Raw genomic sequence first — 21,005 nt, 5'->3', positions numbered from 1 at the left:
GTCCAGCCCGGAAAAGTTTGGATGCAGCATAAAGCAGCCAGTGCTTAGCAGCACAAACGCTGAATATCAAGACACACAAAAGGAAACACTCACGAGAAAGAAGACAGAAAACACCAGGGCCTAATGCAGTAGAAATCAGTCAGGACAGATAGCAAGATATAAATGGGCTAAACTCTGCGACTAAAGGGAAAAGACTTTCTGACGAGCTCCGTGCGGAATCAAAGAAATTGGAACAGTTAGCTGCCAAGGCCACTTGCCATTTGTGAGCATCTGAGCAGGCATCAGCTATTCCTGCCTCATCTGAATTCAAGCCATAAAGCATTGTGGGAAGTGGGCAGATATGCCTCTCCTCTCCGACTTGAAGGTGCACAAGGACATCTGTACTCCACTCTGTAGGGAGCATGGAAGTACACAGAGAAGCAAGTGTTTCCATGAAAACAGTGTGTACATGTGTGTCTAACCAGCCTCTCCAAAGCTAGAGAGTTTACTGTTGTGTGCCCAGCAAGATGGTTCAGCAGGTAAAGGCACCATACAAACCTGATGACCTGAGTTTGAACTCCAGGACCCATATGGTGGGTACTGGGAACCCAGGGATAGAACCAATTCCTGCAAGTTGTCCTCGACCTATACCTACACCCACATACACACACCCACACACACCTCTTACTGTAGCAGCATGCAGTAGACCCTGCAGCCTTGCCACTTCCTCCAACAATATGCAACAGTAAAGTTGCTGGGCTCTGTCCAGCACAGCCAGTTTCAGGGGTCATTCTATCAGATTCTCAAAACTGAGACCGCCACAGCATATAAACTACATTACTGTGTGGAAGCAAGGGGATAGCTCTCTGGAAGTAAGCACCGTGTTGCTTGTTCCTCGCCACGGAGGAGCCGTACCATGAGTGACAGTGTCAGTGTGTTAGGAACAAAAGCCAGCAGCATGCTAAGACAGCATCCTCGAGGCTGGGAAGGTAGTCAAGCTGGTAACGTGCCTGTGGTGCAGGCATGAAGACACGAGTCTAGCACTCAGAACTCTTGCAGACATGTGGGAGATGGGGAGGTGCAGACAGCTTGACCCCTGGAATTCACTGACCAGCCTGCCTAGATAAACTGTCAAGTTCCAGGTTCAGTGAGAGACCCTGTGTCCAAGGTCAGCGAGCTGGATGGCTCCTGAGGAATGACACCTGAACTTTGCCCTCTGGCCTCCATACATACATGTCTGTTCCCAAGTAGGCGTACACACACTGAGACACGGTTTGTACTGTTCCTCCCTGTCCTGTGTGTCTGCAGCAGAATGTATAAAGAAGTTACCTGGCTTGTGGTTCTGGAATCTGGAAAGCCTGCTGTCGGGAGGCCAAGTGTGGCAAGAGTGTGGGTGAGGGGTCTGAACTGGGCTGTAGGCGCTGACACTGATGCCCCTGAGGAGGCTTCTGTTTTCCTTGAAGTCTGCTGGCATCGTGTTCTTTAGGCCCCTGTACTGAACCTGCATCTGTCTGGAGGGTTGGGGCTGAGGACACTCAAGAAGCAAGGGTCAGCTCTGGGTGAGTTTCCTGTTACCCAGGCCTGGGGTTTGTCTTGCTCCCTGTGTGCCTCCCCACCCTTCCCAGCAGATGTGCAGAGCAGCTTGCAGACCTTCATCCAAGCAAGGCTAATTCTAGACTATGCTCTCTCTACTTACTCTGTCCATCTCTGTCTCAGAGGCTCTATAGCTCTCTCAGCAGTACATGAATGACCAACCATGTATTTCCCCACCTAATGTTGAGAGCATGGGAAAATAGAAAGGACTATGTTTATCTGACTCAGAATGCCTTGTGGACTTGTGGATCTAGGCTATGGATTAGCCAAGCAAATGACCCTCTTCCCCCAGATTCCCGGCACAAACCAGCGTCCAGCCTGGGGATGCTCAGATGCAGACTTTAGGACTTTGCGGATAAGAGGGACCTGGCTGTAGGTCCCTGTGCATGTTGATCACTAAGTCTGTGTTTCCTTATAGCTGGAGCTGGAGCTGAAGATGCTGAGGGCCCAGACAAGCTCAGCCGAAGCCAGCTTCCCGTTCTGCAAAGAGGAGGTGGACACACTCAGGTATGGCCTCCTCTCTGACCTCTGACTACCTCACATGTCACTCTTAAGAGCAGAGGCAGAGCCCACCTGAGCCTCTGCCTTCTTACCTTCCCAAGGCTCTACTAAGACCCTTATTCCCATTGGGCTTGCCTTTCTAGTGTCATATCTCAGGTCAGCACTGACAGATGGTCCCCCAGCCATCTCCGTGCTCAAAAAGTGCAGATACTCCTGTCAGGGTGTCCACAAGGACCTGCCTTCCTGCCAGCAACATGAGTTACCAGGCCTAGCTCCTTCAAGGGAACAGGGTCATTGTGGATTGAGGGGCGCAAACAGCTTCTCTCAGAAATTGACTCACAGAAAGATGAACAGTCTTCTCAAACTTTGTGGGGACTGTGTGCTATGAACCTTTGGTGCATGTTTAGAGACAACTTACTGCTTTTGCCGTGTGTGTGTGTGTGTGTGTGTGTGTGTGTGTGTGTGTGTGTGTCTGCCTGCCTGCCTGCCTGCCTGCCTGTGTGACTCTGTCTGTGTGTCTGTGTTCATATGCTCATGTATATATATGTGCATGTTATGGGGTATTTCCTTCAAATGTTTTCTCAGTTCTTGAGGTAGGGTCTCTCACTCAACCTTGAGCTCTCCAGTTCATCTAGCCTAGCCAGTAGTGAGCTCCAGGGATCTTCCTGTCTCTACCTCCCCAGCACCAGGGACTATGGGCACATGTCTGCACACATAGCTTTTCATGTAGGGGAGCCCAACTCTGAACTACATTCAGGTTCTCCCCTGACCTGCACTGGCCCTGCCAGTCTAGCTTCTGTCTGAAACAGCTGTGGAATAGCTGTCACCACTGCCCTGGCATCTTGTGAGAGGCAGCAGAATGAATGTAGTGAGTTGGCCATTCCCTTCTGATTTGCATCCAGGACTGGACATCCTAGAGTCTGTTTCTAGCAAGTAAGATGTGGGCCTAGGGAACCAGAAATCCCTGTAGACATTGAGTGGTCTTTTGATGGAATGGCATGGAGCTTGGGGGAGGGGAAGTAGTCCTCTCTGGCTGGGCTTTTGGTGTCCCAGAGACTGTATGGAAGTTCTGCCTCTGTGAAATTGACCTGGGCACTGTCTGTCTCTCTTTGGGTAATGGCTGGTGAGTGACTTCCTGCTTCCCAGGGCTGTTGAGGTCAAAGCAAGGAAGGCTTTTTGGCACCTTTCCCAGAAGTGTCCAGTGAATAGCACTGAGATCCTTTATGGGCTGGAGGTTCCCTCTCATTGCCAAAGCACTTCTCATACAGACCCAGGCCTGGGAAGTAGCTCTGTGGGGTTACCAGGCACGGAGCTGTTTGTTTGCATTTGTCTCAGCGTGGTGTATGCTGTGCACTGTCAGGGCAGAGCGGAGTGGATAATTGACTGGCCAGGAGAGCCACACACTCTGTCTTCATCAGCTCATAGCTTAATGGGGATATTAGTCACATGGACTTGTGGCTGTTTAATTACGGGTGCTGTTGTGAGAGCTGGCATCTAGAGATAGGGTCCCTGGGACATGCATCTGGGTGCAAAAGGGGAGGTTGGTGCTGTGGCTGGCTGAGTTGCTGGAGAATTAGTGTGGCCCTGGTGAGTGTCAGCATTTTTATCCCATGAGTAGTGGGAAGCCATTAGGCATTTTAAAGCAGAAAAGCGACATGATCTGATTTGTAGCATTAGGCATCAGGCACTGCTGGCTGCCTAGGCCAGGCAGAGGACTTGGCAAGGCCAGACAGCCATGACCTGGCTAAGTGCTGGGAAGCATTCTTTGTGAGACTCAACCAAGCTGGAGAGGCTGCTCCTGGGCAGACACACCAAACACCTCCCACTGATACTCCACAATATCTACTTCGTGATAAAGCACTCGTGTTTGAGGGCGGGGCTGAGTGTGTCTAAAGGAGCTGAAGTATATTCCATGCAGTCTCTGGGTCCCTGAAGCCAAGGACAGCAGAGTCAGGGCAGCCCTCGTTTGTATCTGATTGAGAGGTGCTGGCAAGAGATGCTATCTCTAGGGCTGGGGACTGAGGTAAAGTGCTTGTGGCCTGCAGTCAGTGCTCCACAGGATCCTTAGGGCCACAAAGATAGCCCTGTGTATCCAGCTTCTTGTCGGCTGGTAGGCAGAGGTCTTGGATTTGGGTGTGGGTAAGTGTCAAGTCTGCAGAGTTGGCTAGCTGCATGGCCCCAATGCAACTCTCCTCATACCATAGGCACTGTGTTGTCTAAGGACCTGTCCTCCTCACAGCCTCTTGTGTGGTTGGTGCAAGTGTGGACCAGAGTGTGTTACGTTTCTTGGGGAGAGAGGCTGGTATATTTCAGGTTTGATGATGTTTAAATTTTAAAAAGGGGCTTTGCTGTTAACATCTTCCACACTAAGATCAAAGCTTCCTGTCTTCTTTGAGAGCACAGCTGTGAGTGAGGTGCCTTTGTAGCTGGGAAGAACCAGGCCAATGAGTTTGGAGGGGCTGCAGCCCCCGCTACCCTGCTGGTGCTTTGACGGTCCAGCAGAGGGCAAGTGAGGGCGTCTAGGTTGCTCCTGTGGGCTTGGAACGTGTGTGGCAGAGAAGGCCAGGTAAGCAGGGCCTCTGTGCAGTGCACTCAGATGGAGCCCATACCCTGGAAATGGCTTCTGCTGGGCCAAACATGAAGGTGTTTAGCATAGCTGCTTAGCGCCTTCCCCACTTGAGCCTGGCATGGGTCTCCTGAGGCCTGCTTCCCACAGGGCAGTCTTCTCCCATCTCTCAGCCCTTGTCCTAATTTGATATCCATCACTGTGACAAAAGCATCGTGAGCACAGAAGCACTTGGGGAGGAAAGGGTTTATTGGCTTACATGTTCAATCATATCACTGAAGAAAGCCAGGGCAGGAGCTCAGAGCAGGAACTGAAGCAGAGACCATGGAGGAACTCTGCTTGCTGCCTTGCTCCTCGTGGCTTGCTCAGTCTGCTTTCCCGGACCTTTCAGCACTGGCTGCTCAGTGGTGACACTGCCCACATTAGGAAAATACTCTACAGACCTGCCTGCAGGCCAATCCGATGGAGGCAGTTCCACCAAACCAAACAAAAAGCCAACAAGGGCCAGCACAACCCTTCTTGCCTCTGGCTTGTGTGGCCCCATTTGCCCTGCTTGCTAACCTTCCAGCTGCATCAGACATTGTGTCATTGTGCCTCAGTTTCCCACAGTTCAGTCAGTGGACTTGTCATTGTTATCTTGAGTAAGGGGACTATGCTATGCATGGCATCTTGTTTTGCTGGGTTAACAAAATGGGGCCCATCGTGCCACCTTCTGGATCAAGGGTATTTAGAGGGGCAGCGCTCCTAAAACTTCTGCTGAGGAACTGGGTCTTTAGACCCTTGTTGCTGCCCCAGCTTCCCTTGGAGTGGGCACTGGCAATGTGGACTCTGAAGTCTCACTTTCCTCTAGCTGGGCAAGAGGGAGGACCCTTATTGAGGCTGCCCTCTTGGAACAAGATCCTTTTGATCCCTCTCCTGAGCCTGAAGTGCCTTCCTGCCGGTCCTTCATGTAACTCCCGAGGAAGGCTGCTTCTGAAGTGGTTGACTCAGAGAAAGAGAGTTGACATGAGAGCCCTGCCTCAGGTCAGCTTGCCCTTCACTCAAGACCATTACTGAACACAGCCAGCCAGCAGATGCAGAAGATAAGGCAGGGTAGGTGCTGCTATCTGGGGCTCTGTGAGGGTGAGGGGTGGTCTGCAACTCTGTGTATTTGCATAGAACTATTAGGTACACATAAGGAGCACAGGGTGGGGAGTAAAGAGCTAGCTATACCAGCATGAGGACCTGAGTTTGATCCCCATGACCCATATTTGCTTGTTTTTTAAAGTTAGGTATTCTGGCTTATGTAATTCTAGCCCTGGGTAGGGAGACAGATGGAGCCCTGGGACTCGCTGGTTCAGCCTGTCGAGCTGCTGAGTCCCAGGCTCAGTGGGAGATCAGATCTCAAAAGTTATGAGAGAAGGGCTAGAGGAAGACACCTGTTGGCAACCTCTGGCTTCCATAGGCATACACGGGAGTTGCACAGATGCCATATGGTATGTGAATCGCACACACCTGTGGCATTGGACCATCCTTCGGTGAAGCCAGGCTGGGGAACAACAGTGCAAAGCTAAGTGGTAACAGCTGAGGGCCTCTCTCCTGGAACAAATCTGGGCTCGTTACTTTCCACTGTCAGACAGGAGCTCTGATAGATCCTAAATGTCTGTGGGTTTAGCAGCTGGGTAGACTGTGGGCTCGCATGTCTGGGCCAGAACCTCTTAGTCATACTTCACAGCTTCTCTGTTCCCAGCCGTGCTCACTGCCTGCCGGGCCCCAGCCTGAGCGGGCATTCCTAGGCTCTGGGAGGCTGAGAGGTATCATGACAAGGACATTGAATATGCTGGCCTTCCTCGGGGGAAAGCAGGAACTCTGTGTGACTGCTACTCAGTGTGCTCTAGCTGGGTCACCTTCTCTAGGACACCTTTTGTTTGGGCAGCTTGTCACTTGTCATTGTGTCTTCACAAAGGGAGCTTCTCTGGACCATTTGACAGGTACTATAGCTCTGGTCACTGGGCAAGCCCTCTCCTCCTGGGGTCTCTTCCTGTACCTTCAGACCTGTATATTCATGGCAGAATGAGGGAGTAGAGGTAGAGGCAGGTGGCCTAGTACCAGTAGACACAAACAGAAACACCTGAAATTTGGCCACATGGAGGAAGGGGCAGCCACTATTGGCCATATCTTTGGTCATAAAACAAACCCTCATTAAACCTAAGAAATCAGGTACTAGAGATGGCTCAGTGGGTAACAGCTCTTTTCTATGTGGACATAAGGACCTGAGTTCAAATCCCTAGCACCAGGTAAACAGTTGGGCATGGCTGCACATGTGCCTGCCTGTGTAACTCCAGTGGCATAGGATCTGAGACAAGAGGGGCTTGCTAGCCACCAGCCCAGCTTGGGGTTCAGGGAGATCCCTTGTCTCAAGAGAATAGGTTGAGAGTGGTAGAGCAGGATGCCTGATGTCCTTCTCTGGTTCCCACATGCATTGCATGGGTATTTACATGTACACGTGTATCACTCACACACATACACACACACACACACACACACACAGAGGCACACACATTTAAGATGCATAGAGAATATGTCATCTGGCCACACTAAACTCAAACTAGATGTCAGTAACAGAATGCAAGAGGAAAAGCTGAGCCTGTGTGGAAATTATTAGCATGGTTCTGAACTGCCTGCGGATCACAGGGAAGCGTGGAAGAGAAGAGGGACAAGTGAACACTAATGAAAACACACTCATCAGATCAGATCTGTAGAGAGAAGAGAACCCGAGGCACCAAGTGTTCCAGCTGACAAAGCAGAGGCCCTGGCCCTGCCACCAGGAGGACATGGCAAGCAAAGGAGCCCAAGTTGAGAAGGAAGGAGGAGGTAATGAACTTGAAAAAAGAAACACAATTGAGAAAAATGCAGAAGCAAAAGGCTGTTTTTCTGGGGGGAAAATCTATAAAATTGACCAACTGCCAACAAAAGTGAAATGTACTTGGAGAAGCAAACGAGCGGTCTCAGGCATGACACAGGGACACTGCTGCAGAGGGAACCTGTGGCCTCAGAAACGAGCGGTCTCAGGCATGACACAGGGACACTGCTGCAGAGAGAACCTGTGGCCTCAGAAGAATGGTAGATTCAGGAACACCCCAGCATGGTGCCCTACCTATAATCCCAGCCTGGGGAAGTAGAGGCAGATGGATCAGAGTTCAGTCATTCTAGGCTGCATGATGAGTTTAAGGCCAGCCTAGCTACATGAGACTCTCTCTTCAAAGGTACAGACAAAACAAAAACCTGAACCAAGATGCACAGTGAGGTTGATGAACACTTTAATGTGAAGTCACAATTAAAATGCTCCAAAGAAAGAAGGCTCCAGGCCCATTGGGTTGGTTCCCTTGGGGACCCTGCTCACCAGCCAAAGCCTAATAACGGGTACCAATTGACTCACCCATATTCCACAAGACAGCGGCATCTACAAAGTACAGCCAAAGGGAGCCTGGTGCTCGTGGGACGGGGCTGTGACATGGCAGCCGGTGACACACACATGACCAGCCCTGCAGAGACAAATCTTCTGGAACAGACACTGTTGCTGAAGCTTTTGCCGTTTATTCAGAGAGCTGAGTGGACAGGAAGAAGCTGCGGCTTGCATTTCCTTAAGTGTACAAAGTTGCTGCAAGACGTCTACCCAGCCCCAGCTCAGCCTCCCCTCCTGCTTCTGGACCCCCCCACCCCACCCCCCCACCCCACCCCCCCACCCCACCCCCGCATCAGAGCCCCTGTAGGGTCAGCCATCCAACTGTGGAGGTCACTCCCGCCCTGCCCCCCACTCTATCCCTCTGCTTCCAACTTCTAAGAAACTTTTTGATGCTGTCCCTTTTATTTTCTGTGGTCAGGCTTCAGAGAAAGGAGACTGCCTTTATTCTCAGCCGCGGTGGCGTTGTGAGAGATCGCTCCTACGTGCCATGCTCCTACGTGCCATGCTCACGTGGCTGCCTTTATCAGCACCCCCCCCCCCCCGTGCCGGTTTGTATGTGGGCTCTTGTTATTGTTGCTGTTTCTTTTCTAAGGTAAAGTTTGCTATATAGCTCAGGCTAGCCTTGACCCCTTATTCTCTTACCTCAGCTTCCTATATGCCAGAATTAAAGGCATGAGGCGTGTACTACCGTGCCCAGCTCATACGGTTTTGTTGTTGTTTTGTAAGTGAAACACACATACAAACCAAAAAAAGAAGAAACTAAAGGAAAACAAAGAGAAGCATGCTGGTCATCCTGTCAGCTAACTGTCTTCATGTTGAGTGTGAGCTTCCCTGTGTCGCTGGGCCTTCTGCAATCTTCTGTTGGTTTTGTATGACTGGGGGTGGAAGCCAGCACCTGCTCCCACCTCCATGAGTGTGCTTCTGCATATGCTAGTGAACTTGTGTATGAGGGCCTGTGGGCACACGGGCAGGTGTCGTGTCTGTGTCCCAGGCAGGTGTCGTGTCTGTGTCCCAGGCAGCAGGACAGGAATCTTGTTTAACATTCCTCAGAAGCAACTTACTTATCTTGGTGTTTGAGTCCTGGCCTTCACTCACCAAGCAGATTAGGTATGTGGGCCAGAGAGTCCCAGGATCCTCCTGTTTCCACCCAGCCTTTGTAAACATGGCTTCTTGGGATCAAACTCAGGTTCTCGTGCCTTGAGGCCAGCACTTTACCTTTGTGTGCTGGGCAGGTAGTGGATGTGGTCATTTAACTAAATGGCTTCATCAGCTCTGGGCCAGCATGCTCACTTGGGTGGACTCTGTGCCCGTGATCTCTTAGCGTTGACACCTTCTACTCAGCACAGCACTCATGGGGGCATTTCTTTAAAGGAATGTTTCACCCCATGGCTGAGTCCAGAGACAGGAGGTGCATCTTCCCAGCCGGCTTCTCTTTTTCTTCTGCTGTACCCCAGATAGCCTCAGCATTAAGCCACCTGTCCCTGAGCACAAGTGTTCACATGTTTATAAAGATGACCTTTTCTTATTTTGTAATTATGTGTAAATGTGTGTGTGTGTGTTTGCGCGGGCATGTGCATGTGAATGCAGGCACCTGTGAAACCCAGAAGAGGGCACCAGAGCCCCTGGAGCTAGAGTTAGCCAACCTGTGTGGATGGATGGTGGTTCTTCTGTCAGAGTGTTTGTAACTGCCGAGCCATTGATTGCTCCAGAGCCAGGTGTCCACATGCACATGGGTCTCCTTTTCTTTTTTCTTCCCCTTTTAAAGTTTATTTTATTTTATTATTTTATTTTATTTTCTGGCAATGCTCTGCACATCTTAGGGGATCATCTCACTCTGCCCTTGTGTAAATTTATCTCCAAGCATTTTCTTCTCTCTGGTGTTGTAACAGATGAAGTGTGTAGCAGAGTTCTCACATGGTGATGTTTATGGTGCTGCTTTGCTGGGTTTGTACATCAACAGAGCATCTGTGAAGAGGAGCAGTCTGCTGTTTTTACAATTTGGAAGCTTTAATTTCATTGTCTTGTCTAATTGCTATGGCAGTTTAGTCAGATGAACACAGTGAGAGAGTCATTGTCTCAATTTTTAAAAAATTAATTAGATTGATGTGTATGTATGTGCGTCTGTCTGTCTGTCGCAAACGCCCTGGTGTAAACGTGGAGGCCAGAGGATGACACTCAGGGGTGCATTCTCTCCTTCCATCACGTGCTGGAACTCAGGTCATCAGGCTTAGTGGTCACACCTCAATCCCCTGAGCCACCTCACAGGCCTTGTCCTGAGGAGATCTTGCAGCTGCCCTCCCTCCCGTGTTTTTTGTTCTCTGTGTATGTGCATTGGTGTTCATGTGTCTGTGTGAGGGGGTCAGATCCCTGAAACTGGAGTTACAGACAGTTGTAAGCTGCCATGTGGGTGCTAGGAATTAAACCCAGGTCCCCCAGAAGAGCATCTGGTGCTCTTATCCACTGAGCCATCTCTCTAGCCTTAAAAACAAATTTCTTTTACATCCCTGGGTTTTTTTTTTTTTTTTTTTTTTTTGGGTTTTGTTTGTTTGTTTTTGTTGGTTTGTTTTTGTTTCAGGAATGACATGTCCTGTTGAGGCCGCTGCCCTCTGTGTTGCAGGTTTGGTGAAGGGATTTTCCTATGTCAACTGAGACTGAGGGAGAGGAGGGCTTCTTGTCCTTGGCTTGTTAGAGGGTCCCATAGCTCATTTTTAGGTGTTGGGATGCCCTGGATTCCTGCTGTTTTCAACCCCCTAGCTACCTCATAGAAAGCTTTCAGGGAACAGCTGGTATGTGACTAAGCGGGTCCATACCTGCCCCATGTTTATGTGGTTAGGCTTGTCCCCCAGGTTTACCGTCTCAGTTCTAGTTATTTCTTTAAAAAATTCTTTTTTAGTTTCTATTTCATATATTTCATTTTAATTTTCGGTTTGCAGTTTTGCAGTTTGGACCACGGCCTCATGTGTGTTGAGCAGGCACACTACAGAACTACCTTCCCAGCCCCTTTGCTATGACTGCTTTTTACATTTTGGGGCAGGATCCCACAAACTGGTCCTTGAACCCACTTGCGGCCCAGGAAAGCCTTTAACTCTTGATCCTGCTGCCTCAGTCTCCACACAGCTAGGTTGGTGGGCCTGTGCCACCAGGCCCAGCCTGGCCTTAATTTTCTGTAAGTGTCTTTGCCTCTATTCAGTGTCTGCCTGCTACTGGTTTCAGAGAGAGAGGGCTTCCTCCTTCCTTTTTCTGCAAAGTTGGGGAAGACCTTTGAATGTTTGCTTGTGTTCACTGGCCTGGCCTTCTTCCCTTGTTTGGGAGACTCTGACTTTTCATTTGGCCCTCACATTGATCGCAGATTTATTTATGTGCTTCTTTGAGGGTCACCTTGGAAGGTGGCATTAGTTGGAGTCTGCCTGTGTCATCTTGGCTACTTGGATGTGTGCCCAATTGTCCCTCTCATCCTTTTGTGATCTTTGTCCTGTGTTACCCTCTCACATTTCCCAGGTCCATGGTGAGCTCTTCCTTCTGGTTGCTTTTGCTTGGGAGTTTCCTCTGCTGTCCTCCACACAACCCAATCCCTGTCTCCAGCCTGCTGTTAGCTGTCAGCTCAGCTGCTCTCCTGTCCTGGTTCTTTTGTGGGTTCATTGTGACTGTGACATCTTTGATGTGACATCTTCCTTGTGTTTGGAACCCTCGGTTTCTTCTTGGTGTTTGTCTCTGGTGTCTCCTAATCTTCTTGTGAGTTCTCTTTTGTCCCAGGAGTTACTTCACATTGTAGTTTCTTAAATTTTTGTGTTATGGGTGTGTGGTTGAGTGTGGTTGAGTGTGGATGTGTGTGAGCCGGGTCAGCTTCAGGCGCCAGTCCTCATAGAGCCTGACACCTGGCATTTGAGGCAGCGGCTTTCAGTGGCCTGGGGCTCATCAGCTGGCTTTCAACCTTCCTAACACTGCTGCTTTACTACAGCTCCTGTTATGGTGATTCCCAACCATAAAATCATTTTCGTTGCTACTTTATAACAGTAATTTTGCTACCATTGTCATTTCTAATGTAAACATCTGTGTTTTCTTGTGGTCTTAGGCGATCCTGTGAAAGGGTTGTTTGACACCTCTCTCAAAGGGTTCGAGACCCACAGGCTGAGAACCAGTGCTCTAGTCTCAGGCTCCCCAGCACTGGATCACAAATGCACATCTCACGGCCAGCTTTTCATTTAGGTGCTGGAGCAATAACGAAGCTGGGTTTTGCTACTTAGTAGGTTTTTTCCCCACCATTTTCCACCGCCTTTTTTCTCTACCCTTTCAACCCCCTAACACTAGGAGGGGAAGAGAGAGAGATAGAGAGAGATAGAGAGAGAGAGAGAGAGAGAGAGAGAGAGAGAGAGAGAGAGAAGATAGGGAGGGAAGGAAAGAGATCCCTGAATAAATCAATGGTTGGAAAGTGGGTGGTGTTATCATTAGTATCATTAACTACTTCCCGCTGATTGGGGACCTTGAGTTCCTTGGAGCAACTTTGAGCTTCTCCATCAGAATATCCAATTTCTTGTTGTTGTTCTTTCTTCTTTGTGCATGACTGCTTAACAGTGCATAATCAACAACCAACCAACAACCCACACCACAACTCTTGGGACCCCAGCATTTATATACCCTCTGAGAAGTCTACAGAATTCTAAATGTCACACAGTCATAGAATCTATCTGCACCTGGCAAAATCATGCCCCTGCCAGAGCATGAGGCAAATCACAGTCAGCTAATGTGGATGTTCTGAAGCAGCCCCACAATCCCACGTCTGGGATTAAAATGAAAACATATTCTTATAATATTTCAGCGTTTTTTTTAAGAAACTAAAATTCCACAGTTCTCACTACGGATAGAACTCAAATCCTCATGCTTTCAAAACAGTCACTTACCCACAAAGCCATCTCCCTAGCAGGACTGTTGAATCACCTCCTGCTGTCCCTCTGCCATTGATCTCCAACTTCCTTTATGGCAGGCGTTCTACTAAATGAATGTACTAAGTCTTGTTTTGTGGCCATGCATTAGGCCTGTTCTGGAGTGTTCTGTGTCCTATTTCAAGCCAGCCAGGGCTACAGAGTGAGACCCTAGCTCACACAACTGCCCTTGGCCTCCCGCTCCTCGGCCTCCATTTCAGGACGGCTGGATCACAGGTGCACACCCAGTGGGCTCAGCCCCTTCTCTGTTCTCTGTGGAAGCCTGAGTTACTGACTTGAGATAAAAACACTGGATACTGTACATTTTGTCTCTGAGCCTGGCTTTCATGGCTACACTGTGCCCCCTTCAACGTGTTTACTGATTTCTTTCACTTTCTTGGAGCAGTGTATTCAGTATGATTATTTTCAGGTGGCCAGAGCTTTGCTCTTGGCTGTTTTTGGTTTCTGCCTTAGTTCTGAGGTGCTCTCTGGGCACTTCCTTTCCTTTTAGCCCCTTGTAGCTGCTGACTACTTTGTTTCAGGCTCCTGGACTACACAGATTTTAGGACCTGCTCCATTTTACAGTCTGAGATCAGCAAGCATGAGGAACTGTATTAAAGGGTGGCAGCCTTAGGAAGGCTGAGAAACACGGCTCTGAAGATGCCTGAGATTGTTCTTCCATTTGCAGTTTCCCTTCTAGCCCGGAGGGACCGGGGGGCCCTGAGACACAGATTCCTTACCTGCTTCTAGCCAAGCTTCAGGGTCAGCGAAGACCCCCTGGCTTGAGTCCTTCTTTGTACCTGAACAAGTACTACCCACTGCTGCGCCCCCACCCTGGAACACCCCACCCCCACCCCGTGGCCATGACCTTCCATCTGTTTTGGGCTATAGTGGCACCTGGTCATGTCATGGTCTCCTTCCAGGTTGAAGGTGGAGGAGTTGGAGGGTGAGCGGAGCCGTCTGGAACAGGAAAAACAGGCGCTGGAGATGCAGATGGAGAGACTAACCCTACAGGTAGGTTTGGGTGGCCAGAGAGATGTTCCCTTCACAGATGGTGCTCCTTCCAGCTCCCGTGAATGAAACCCAGACTTCCTCCTACATATCCACTCTTACCTGGCTGAGAGCTACTGCTGGGTTCTGCAGGGCCACAGGTCTGTGCCACTCTGGCTCACCGTGCAGGAAACTGCTTCATGCCCTGGGCCTTGCTTCTCTCTGGTGCTGTCCCCTCCCCTGTCATTTCCCTGTGGCCATGACCTTCTCTGCTGTCTGCACTGGATTGTGGTTTTTTTTTTTTTTTTTTTTTCTCTTTCTCTTTTTAGTTTTCTTCCTCCTGACCACACTGCTCATGGCAAGAAGCCCACAGGTTAGAGATTGCCCGATTTCTAGACAGGCCATTGATTTTTACCTTGGCACCTATTAGAGGCAATCAAATCGTGTCCCTGTTACCAATCTTGGTGATGGGAGCGGTGACAACTTTGATGAAGTAAGGTGTTCTGAACCTTGGCTGTAGTCATGCCCAGCCCTAGGACCTGTCACCCTGTTCTGTTCTAATTGGGCCACTGTCCTGGGCCGAGGGCTGCTGGAGGGTAAATCAAGGCTACCTGGCTGAAGAACTGTGTCAGGATAGGTTGATAAATGGATTTCAGTGCAGCTCGTAGGGACTTCAGGGACAACACAACTAAAGGAGGTGCCAGTATTCTGTGCCCCATATGGGTGACACAAGAATGGGGTTCACAAGTTCTCCTTCCTGGAGCACAAGTGTATGTGATGGCACTGTTCAGCCCTTCCTGAGGGCTAGAGCGCTAGTGGACCATGTCCACCCCTGCTCTGGGCTGCTGTGTGGAGCACACTTTGGGTGGGCTTGGGCATGTTGATTTCCTATCTGAGCTGCTGCACTTTTTTCATAAGGCTGGGTGAGGAGGCTTCTTAAGGGAATTCTGTGCTAAGTCCTTTCTCTCCCATCCCCCACTATCCTTCAACTGCCTGCAAGCCCTTGTTAGATGCTCTGTCATTCCTTTTTCATCAAGGTCAAAGCCCTGGGTCCTATTATATGTTGGTCTTGAACCTGGGCCCCTCTGGTACTGGGAAAGAAACATCCATCCTGGGGCTTCTTTTTATGGCCTGGCCATAGCACTGATGCCAGCCCCTTTGAGACCCAGGCTGATGCCAGCCCCTTTGAGACCCAGGCTCCTCTGCAGCTCTAATGGGGCTGCTTGGACCTAGAACCTGGCAGTGTAGCCTTGGGCCTCCTCAAGCCTTACTCATGTGCTCAGTATGCAGGCGGCCTCCCGCACTCCCACTCTCCGCCTCACTCTTCCCTCTAGAGAAGAAGAGTGGCTTCAAGTTGGCGCTTCAAGGAAGATTGATTAAAATCAGCTGCGGTTCATCTTAATTGGGAACATATGCTCAGAGAGGGAGCTCAACTAGTTAGGACTTTTGTAATTAGTTCACAGCTGGTTGGTGAGGAAGCAAAACTCCGGTGACCACTTAGAGCTGGGCGTGTGGGCGTGCTTGGGGGCTCAGTGGACGGGTCATCACAGTGCTGCATGCAGACTTGCCGAGGTGACGCCATCCTTCCTGGGTCTCCTGGGCCGTTGGCTGTTTGTACACTGACCAGAGTGACCTGTGTGCATTGCTTGTGTAGCTAGGGAGTAGGAAACAGTACTAGGTTCTGCTTGCCTAATGGGCTCACATGCCAACTTCCTGGGTGGACAGCAAACTTAGGACTCACAGACAGTCCTGGCAAAGCTTCTGGGAGGTTGGCCACAGTGTGCAGGCCTCAGGTCTCAGCACTGTAGCAGTTGTTCTGAGTTGCAGAGCCTGGACTATGTAGTGAGATCCTGTATGGAGAGTGGCGGGGGTGGGGGGTGTGCAGGAAGGCTTTACCTAGAGATGGGAAAACTAAGGCTGGCACAGAGGCAGATACAGGGATTGTCAGTCTGTCCTTAGATACCCGTGTATTCCCTAAGAGCAGGGCAGCTGCTATATTACAGAGGTCTCCACAGAAGTGTGTCTGATACCCTATGTCAGGATACTGTGTAGGGTTACCAAGGAGAGGCCTGGCAGGGGCTTTGCCCACCCTGAGGGGCAGAGGAGCCTGTCCAAGGCAGGGCACACTCCTGCATGGTGACAAGTGAGGTTCCTTCATGTGGAACATGGAGTGCTGAGCCAGCCCCATGACTTGTTGGTGCCTCCTGGCTCCACATTACCGGCAGGCCTCCATGGAAGTGAGCCCTGCTGCTTTTCCCCAGTGTTTTACTGCAAGCATTTTCGAGATAGAGAAGTTGAAAGAATTTTACAGTGAATGCCCACTTACCCAGCACCTACATCCTGCTGGGAACGGCACACTTGTGGCTGTATGACATTCCTATCCATCCCTCTGCCATCCATTAGTCCGTTTTATTCTTTTTGATGCATTTGAAACTAAATTGCAGACATCTGTACACTTCCTCTAAGCACTCGAGCATGCATGTAATTAAGCGAATTCATCTCTGGAATCTGACGCCCGGCCCCACGTCCCACAGTATCGCCTCAGGATGGAGCAGAGCTCCTCCCTCCGCAGTGAGGCTGTGCCAGTGGACCTCAGGGCCAGGCCCCCGAGCTGGCACATTCCTCTCACAGTCAGGGGAGGCTAGGCTGGTGTCCGTACCACCTTACAGTCCTTCTAAAGTGCTGCTCAGAACAGAGCCCAGACGGCTGCCCAGTGACATTTAAAATCAGTATATTTTTTTTGGAAATGGAGTGGGCAGAAAATTGCTGGGTTTCCTGCGAGCGGAAAGCTTCCTGAGCCTGCAAACGTTCCTGCTCCTGTCTGCGTCATAAGCAGCAGTGTGGTTAGGGTGCCCAGCCTCACCTCTTCCTGTGCCCACACCTGCCTCATACACTTCTACAATGTCAGGGTGTCACTTACCATGAGACACCCATGTCAGGCAAGGCCCTAAGATACTGAATGAAAAAAACCCAGCATTGTCTGGATCCTTGAGCTCCAGGCTGTGCCAGCACAAGTCTCTGGTAGCCCTCAGCCCTTGCCTGAGAGCTGAGTGACACTAAGAAGGTGGCATCAGTGCTCTCTGTGTGAAGGCCATGGATCATGGAAGGTGGTAGCATACCACAGAGCAAGAAATGGCATACCAGCATTCAGATGTCAGAGCAGAGACTTGGGGTGTCCTCTGGGAGCATCTCAGACAATCCCTGCCTACTGTAACTCCTCAGCCCAGTTTTTTCCTAAAGAACTGAAATGTCTGTGAGGCCCACAGAGTGTGGTGCCTAGACTGCAAGGACCAAGCCAGACGCCCCTCTTGCCACTATGTTGAATTCGTTTACTCTGCCTCACCCAGCTATGGCTAGCACTCCTGTCCTGCTCAGCCTCACCATGGCCAGTACCCTCCTCTCCAGGTGTCCACAGAGACTGTGTTGTTGGACCATTTGACCCCCGACCCCTGCCCCGGGCGGGCTCTCTGTGCAGCTCCCTGTAGCAATGGCCAAAACTCTCCTGCAGACCTGGAATCTTGTCTACAATCGTGGGAATAGGGTGACCGTAGAGGCTCAGCATTGTCTACACGTCTGTTCTCCTTGGACCAGCATGTCAACTGATGTCTCTTCGTCTAGAAACCCCTTTGTGTCCCTCTGGAACAGACCTGTTTTGTTTTGTGTCTTGCTGTGTGCACTGTTACATATGGACAGTTTCTGTGTGGGAACTCCTTGGGACCTTCAGTACCTTCACCCATCTTTCTTATTTGTTTTCCTTCCCTTCACAGTGTTCAGATTGTACCCAGGGCCTTGGGTCCTCTAGGTAAGTGCTTTCCTGCTGAGCCACGCCCCAGCCCCTCACAGGGAGATTCTAGGCAAGTGCTCTGCAGCCTTCTGTTTCCTTTTTATTGTGAGACAGGTTCTCACTATGTTACCCAGGTTGGCCTGAAAACCTGCTCTGTAGGTCAGCCAGGCAGGCCTTGAAGGACTTGTGATCTCCTGTCTCAGACCTCATGTCGCTGATACCAGGCCTGCACTTCACACCCTATTGTGCCTTAGCACCTTGCACAAGACAAGCACATGTCCCTCCTGACTCTACCTTGTACCACGGCTCCCGCTGGCCTTGACAGAGGAGCCCACCATCTCTCCTAGAGTGGCCTCCAAGCCCTGCCTTGCAGAATGTGAAGTAAGATACTCAGTGAAAGGACAGACAGCTCAGACCCACAGAGGTGCGTGCAGGCAGCTCATGTTTATTAACGCTGGAAACTAAGAGCAGCCGGCTTGCTGGCAGGCATTAGTGTGGTGGATTTCCATAGGCCCTGATTTCTTTTGATTGTTTTTGTGCAACTGATGCACCCTCCATACTAAGCCCCTCCTCCTCTTGATGTCACCTCCTACAGAGCTTAGTCCCTGGGGCCTACAGGCCCTCAGGCACCAGCTGCTTCTCCTTGCTGGAGCACTGAACCCTGCCTTCTAATCCATCCAGGGTCCTCATCCTCCACAGATCCCAACTTGAACTCTTAGACCCCCAACTCCTGCCTCAGCACCCTGGCTTACAATTAGCAGTCTGGTCAGGAGACACAGTCTCACGTGTGCCCAGTGGTCCCATCTTGCAGTAGCTTTGTGTTTTTCTAGCTTACTCCCATTGGCTCTCCACCTGAAGCCTGCTCAGCAGCACACCTGACCCAGAAGGCGGCTACGACTGTCCTCCTCTCTTGATACATCTAAGGTTTTGGTGATCTCACTGTTACATGACAAGTGAAAGGGAAAGGGAAAAAATAGAAAAGACTGGTGAAGATGGCAAATGCCCACCCAGAAACTGCTCCTGTGTGCAGTGTGCACAGCAAGGCACAAGACAGAACCAGAGCTGTTCCAGAGGGACACAAAGGAGGTCCCCAGACTGAGAGACAACACTGAGTCTTCTTGAGGCTCTTGTGAAGGATTTAGCTGAGAATGTTAGAAGTCTAATGGCGGCTCTTCTTCCTCTTCCTCCTCTTCCTCCTCTTCCTTTTTTTCTTGCTATTCAGGAATGGAACTCAGCCTTGTACATGATAAGGGATCTACTGAGCCACACACCCAGCCCCTCACTAGGGTCTAGACAGGTGCTGTACCACTGAGCCACGCCCCTAGTCTCTGGTTGGTTGGTTCTAGTCAGATACCTTATCACTGAGCCACATTCCAGTGTCCTAGCACTATAGAAACCTGTAGCTGACATTTTTGGGTGAATTGACATTCCTTCACCTACTCTCCTACAGCAAGGTACACAGAGAGGTGAGCATAATGGCACCAACGTGGAGACTGTCCAGCCAAATGGTCTCCATGGGGAGCTAAAAGAATGGACCAGCTGCCAAGGACCAGGAGCACTACACAGAAGAAGCAGTGCTCTACAGGGTGTGGCATAGCTGCCACTATTCAGCATCTTTTTTTACCATCTGTGCCCAAAACAGATGGGCTAGGTTGGTCCAGGTGGCCGGCCCTTCTTGCAGTGACAGCCTTACAGTATTCCCTGTTCAAATGAAGCACACTGCCATAGTGTATGGGGTTGGCAGATATAACACTGACCCTGCCAGTATGGATAAGACTCTGGTTTCTAGGGGAATGTCTTGAGAGGCTTCATAATGCTTGCTATGAATGCCATGGCCATTGAAAGACCTTTAGAGCCTTTGATCTTAGCATTCAACAGTCTGAAGCAGGAGGATAATGAGTTCAAGGCCATCCTAGGCTATATAAAGAACTCTGTTTGAGGAAAACCAAAAAATCTGAAAGCACCTTGGTTTAATCAGGGCCTGTCAAGTTTAGAAGGTTCAGAGGCAGGGGATAGGAGGAATATTCACTCACTGGGCTCACGTGGAGCTCTGGCTTCCTATATCATAGAATATTATTCAGCCCAGAATGAACTCCTGATGTCTGCTGCAGTATGTATACACTGAAGACATTTACTAAAAACACTAAGGCGGTCCACAAAGGTCCATGCTGTCAGATTCCCCTGAATATCAGATTCCTAGAGATGCAAAGTGGAAAAGTGGGAGGCAGGCTGGGCGGAGGCAGGGAGTTAGTATTTAATGCCACTTTGAGCTGGGGAAGATGGGCATTCTGGATGGATGGCAGTCATGGTTGTATAGCACTGGTATGTCTAACACACGGCCGCACACTGAGGCACGAGTCACTGGGATACTTCACAGTTAAAAAAACCGAAAGGAACTTAGTTCATAGAGCACTTAGCATATGGGAAGCCTGGCCTTGCTTCCCAGCACCACGTGAGCTGGGCTTGGTAGTGCATACTTGTAATCCCAGCACTCGAGTTGTGGAGGTCATCTGCATCAAAAGGTTCGGGGTTATTTTCCTGACTTACATACTGATATCAAGGACAGCCTGAACTCCGTGAGACTGTCTTTGAGAGATAGATAGATAGATAGATAGATAGATAGATAGATGATACATACATACATATATACATACATACGTACATACATACTGAATCATCTCTGTCTGATAGAGACCTGGGGCAGGGATGGAAGCTTCTGCCGCACATCAGTGTGCTAGATGTGGTAGCTCTCAGGCCCCACCCTCACAGACTCCTGCTCAGCCCTCATTGACCCTTGACCATCACATCTTAATTGATCCTTCTACTGCTGGCTCATGTCTCTGTAGCCTTCTACCAGCTGTCACCAAGAACTAGGCATGGGGGTTGGGCTGCAGCCAGTTACTATACAGTGAGGAGGTCATGAGAACAGACACTACTTGCTTTCCAGAGTTGCTTCCGGCTGGCTCATTCTGGGGTTGCTGGGAATGGCAGCCTAAGCTATGGCCTGGTAGACACCAATAGGATACCTGCCCCTCCTCCAAGAACAGTCTCCACTCATGTCTACACCCTGACTGTGCTCATGTAGAAGCCTAGGTGGCCAGCCTTGTCACTGGCAGGGAGGCCATTGTCATCCTCAGTGCTGCATGTCACAAGGCTGAGATTAGGATCCTCAGGAGCAGCCCCGCTCATAGCTGGTGGAGCTCAGCTGGCCCTATGTTGGCTCTCAAC

At 50.2% G+C, this 21,005-nt stretch overlaps 1 protein-coding gene across 8 annotated transcripts in view; it reads left to right on the top strand.

The window, feature by feature from the left end:
* The window catches only part of Mad1l1 (mitotic arrest deficient 1 like 1), a 314,433-nt gene that overhangs the window by 203,942 nt on the left and 89,486 nt on the right, over positions 1-21,005 (top strand). For all 8 annotated transcript variants that reach the window (XM_076923499.1, XM_076923497.1, XM_076923502.1 and 5 more), the window contains 2 exons: positions 1,991-2,079; positions 13,927-14,017. In XM_076923499.1, coding sequence (XP_076779614.1) covers positions 1,991-2,079; positions 13,927-14,017 — 180 coding nt within the window. The remainder of the gene's footprint in view (positions 1-1,990; positions 2,080-13,926; positions 14,018-21,005) is intronic.

The sequence above is a fragment of the Arvicanthis niloticus genome, chromosome 24 (genome assembly GCF_011762505.2).
Source record: "Arvicanthis niloticus isolate mArvNil1 chromosome 24, mArvNil1.pat.X, whole genome shotgun sequence".
Lineage (NCBI taxonomy): Eukaryota > Metazoa > Chordata > Mammalia > Rodentia > Muridae > Arvicanthis > Arvicanthis niloticus.
Note: the sequence above shows the minus strand (reverse complement) of the source record. Positions and strands in the feature narration are given on the sequence as shown.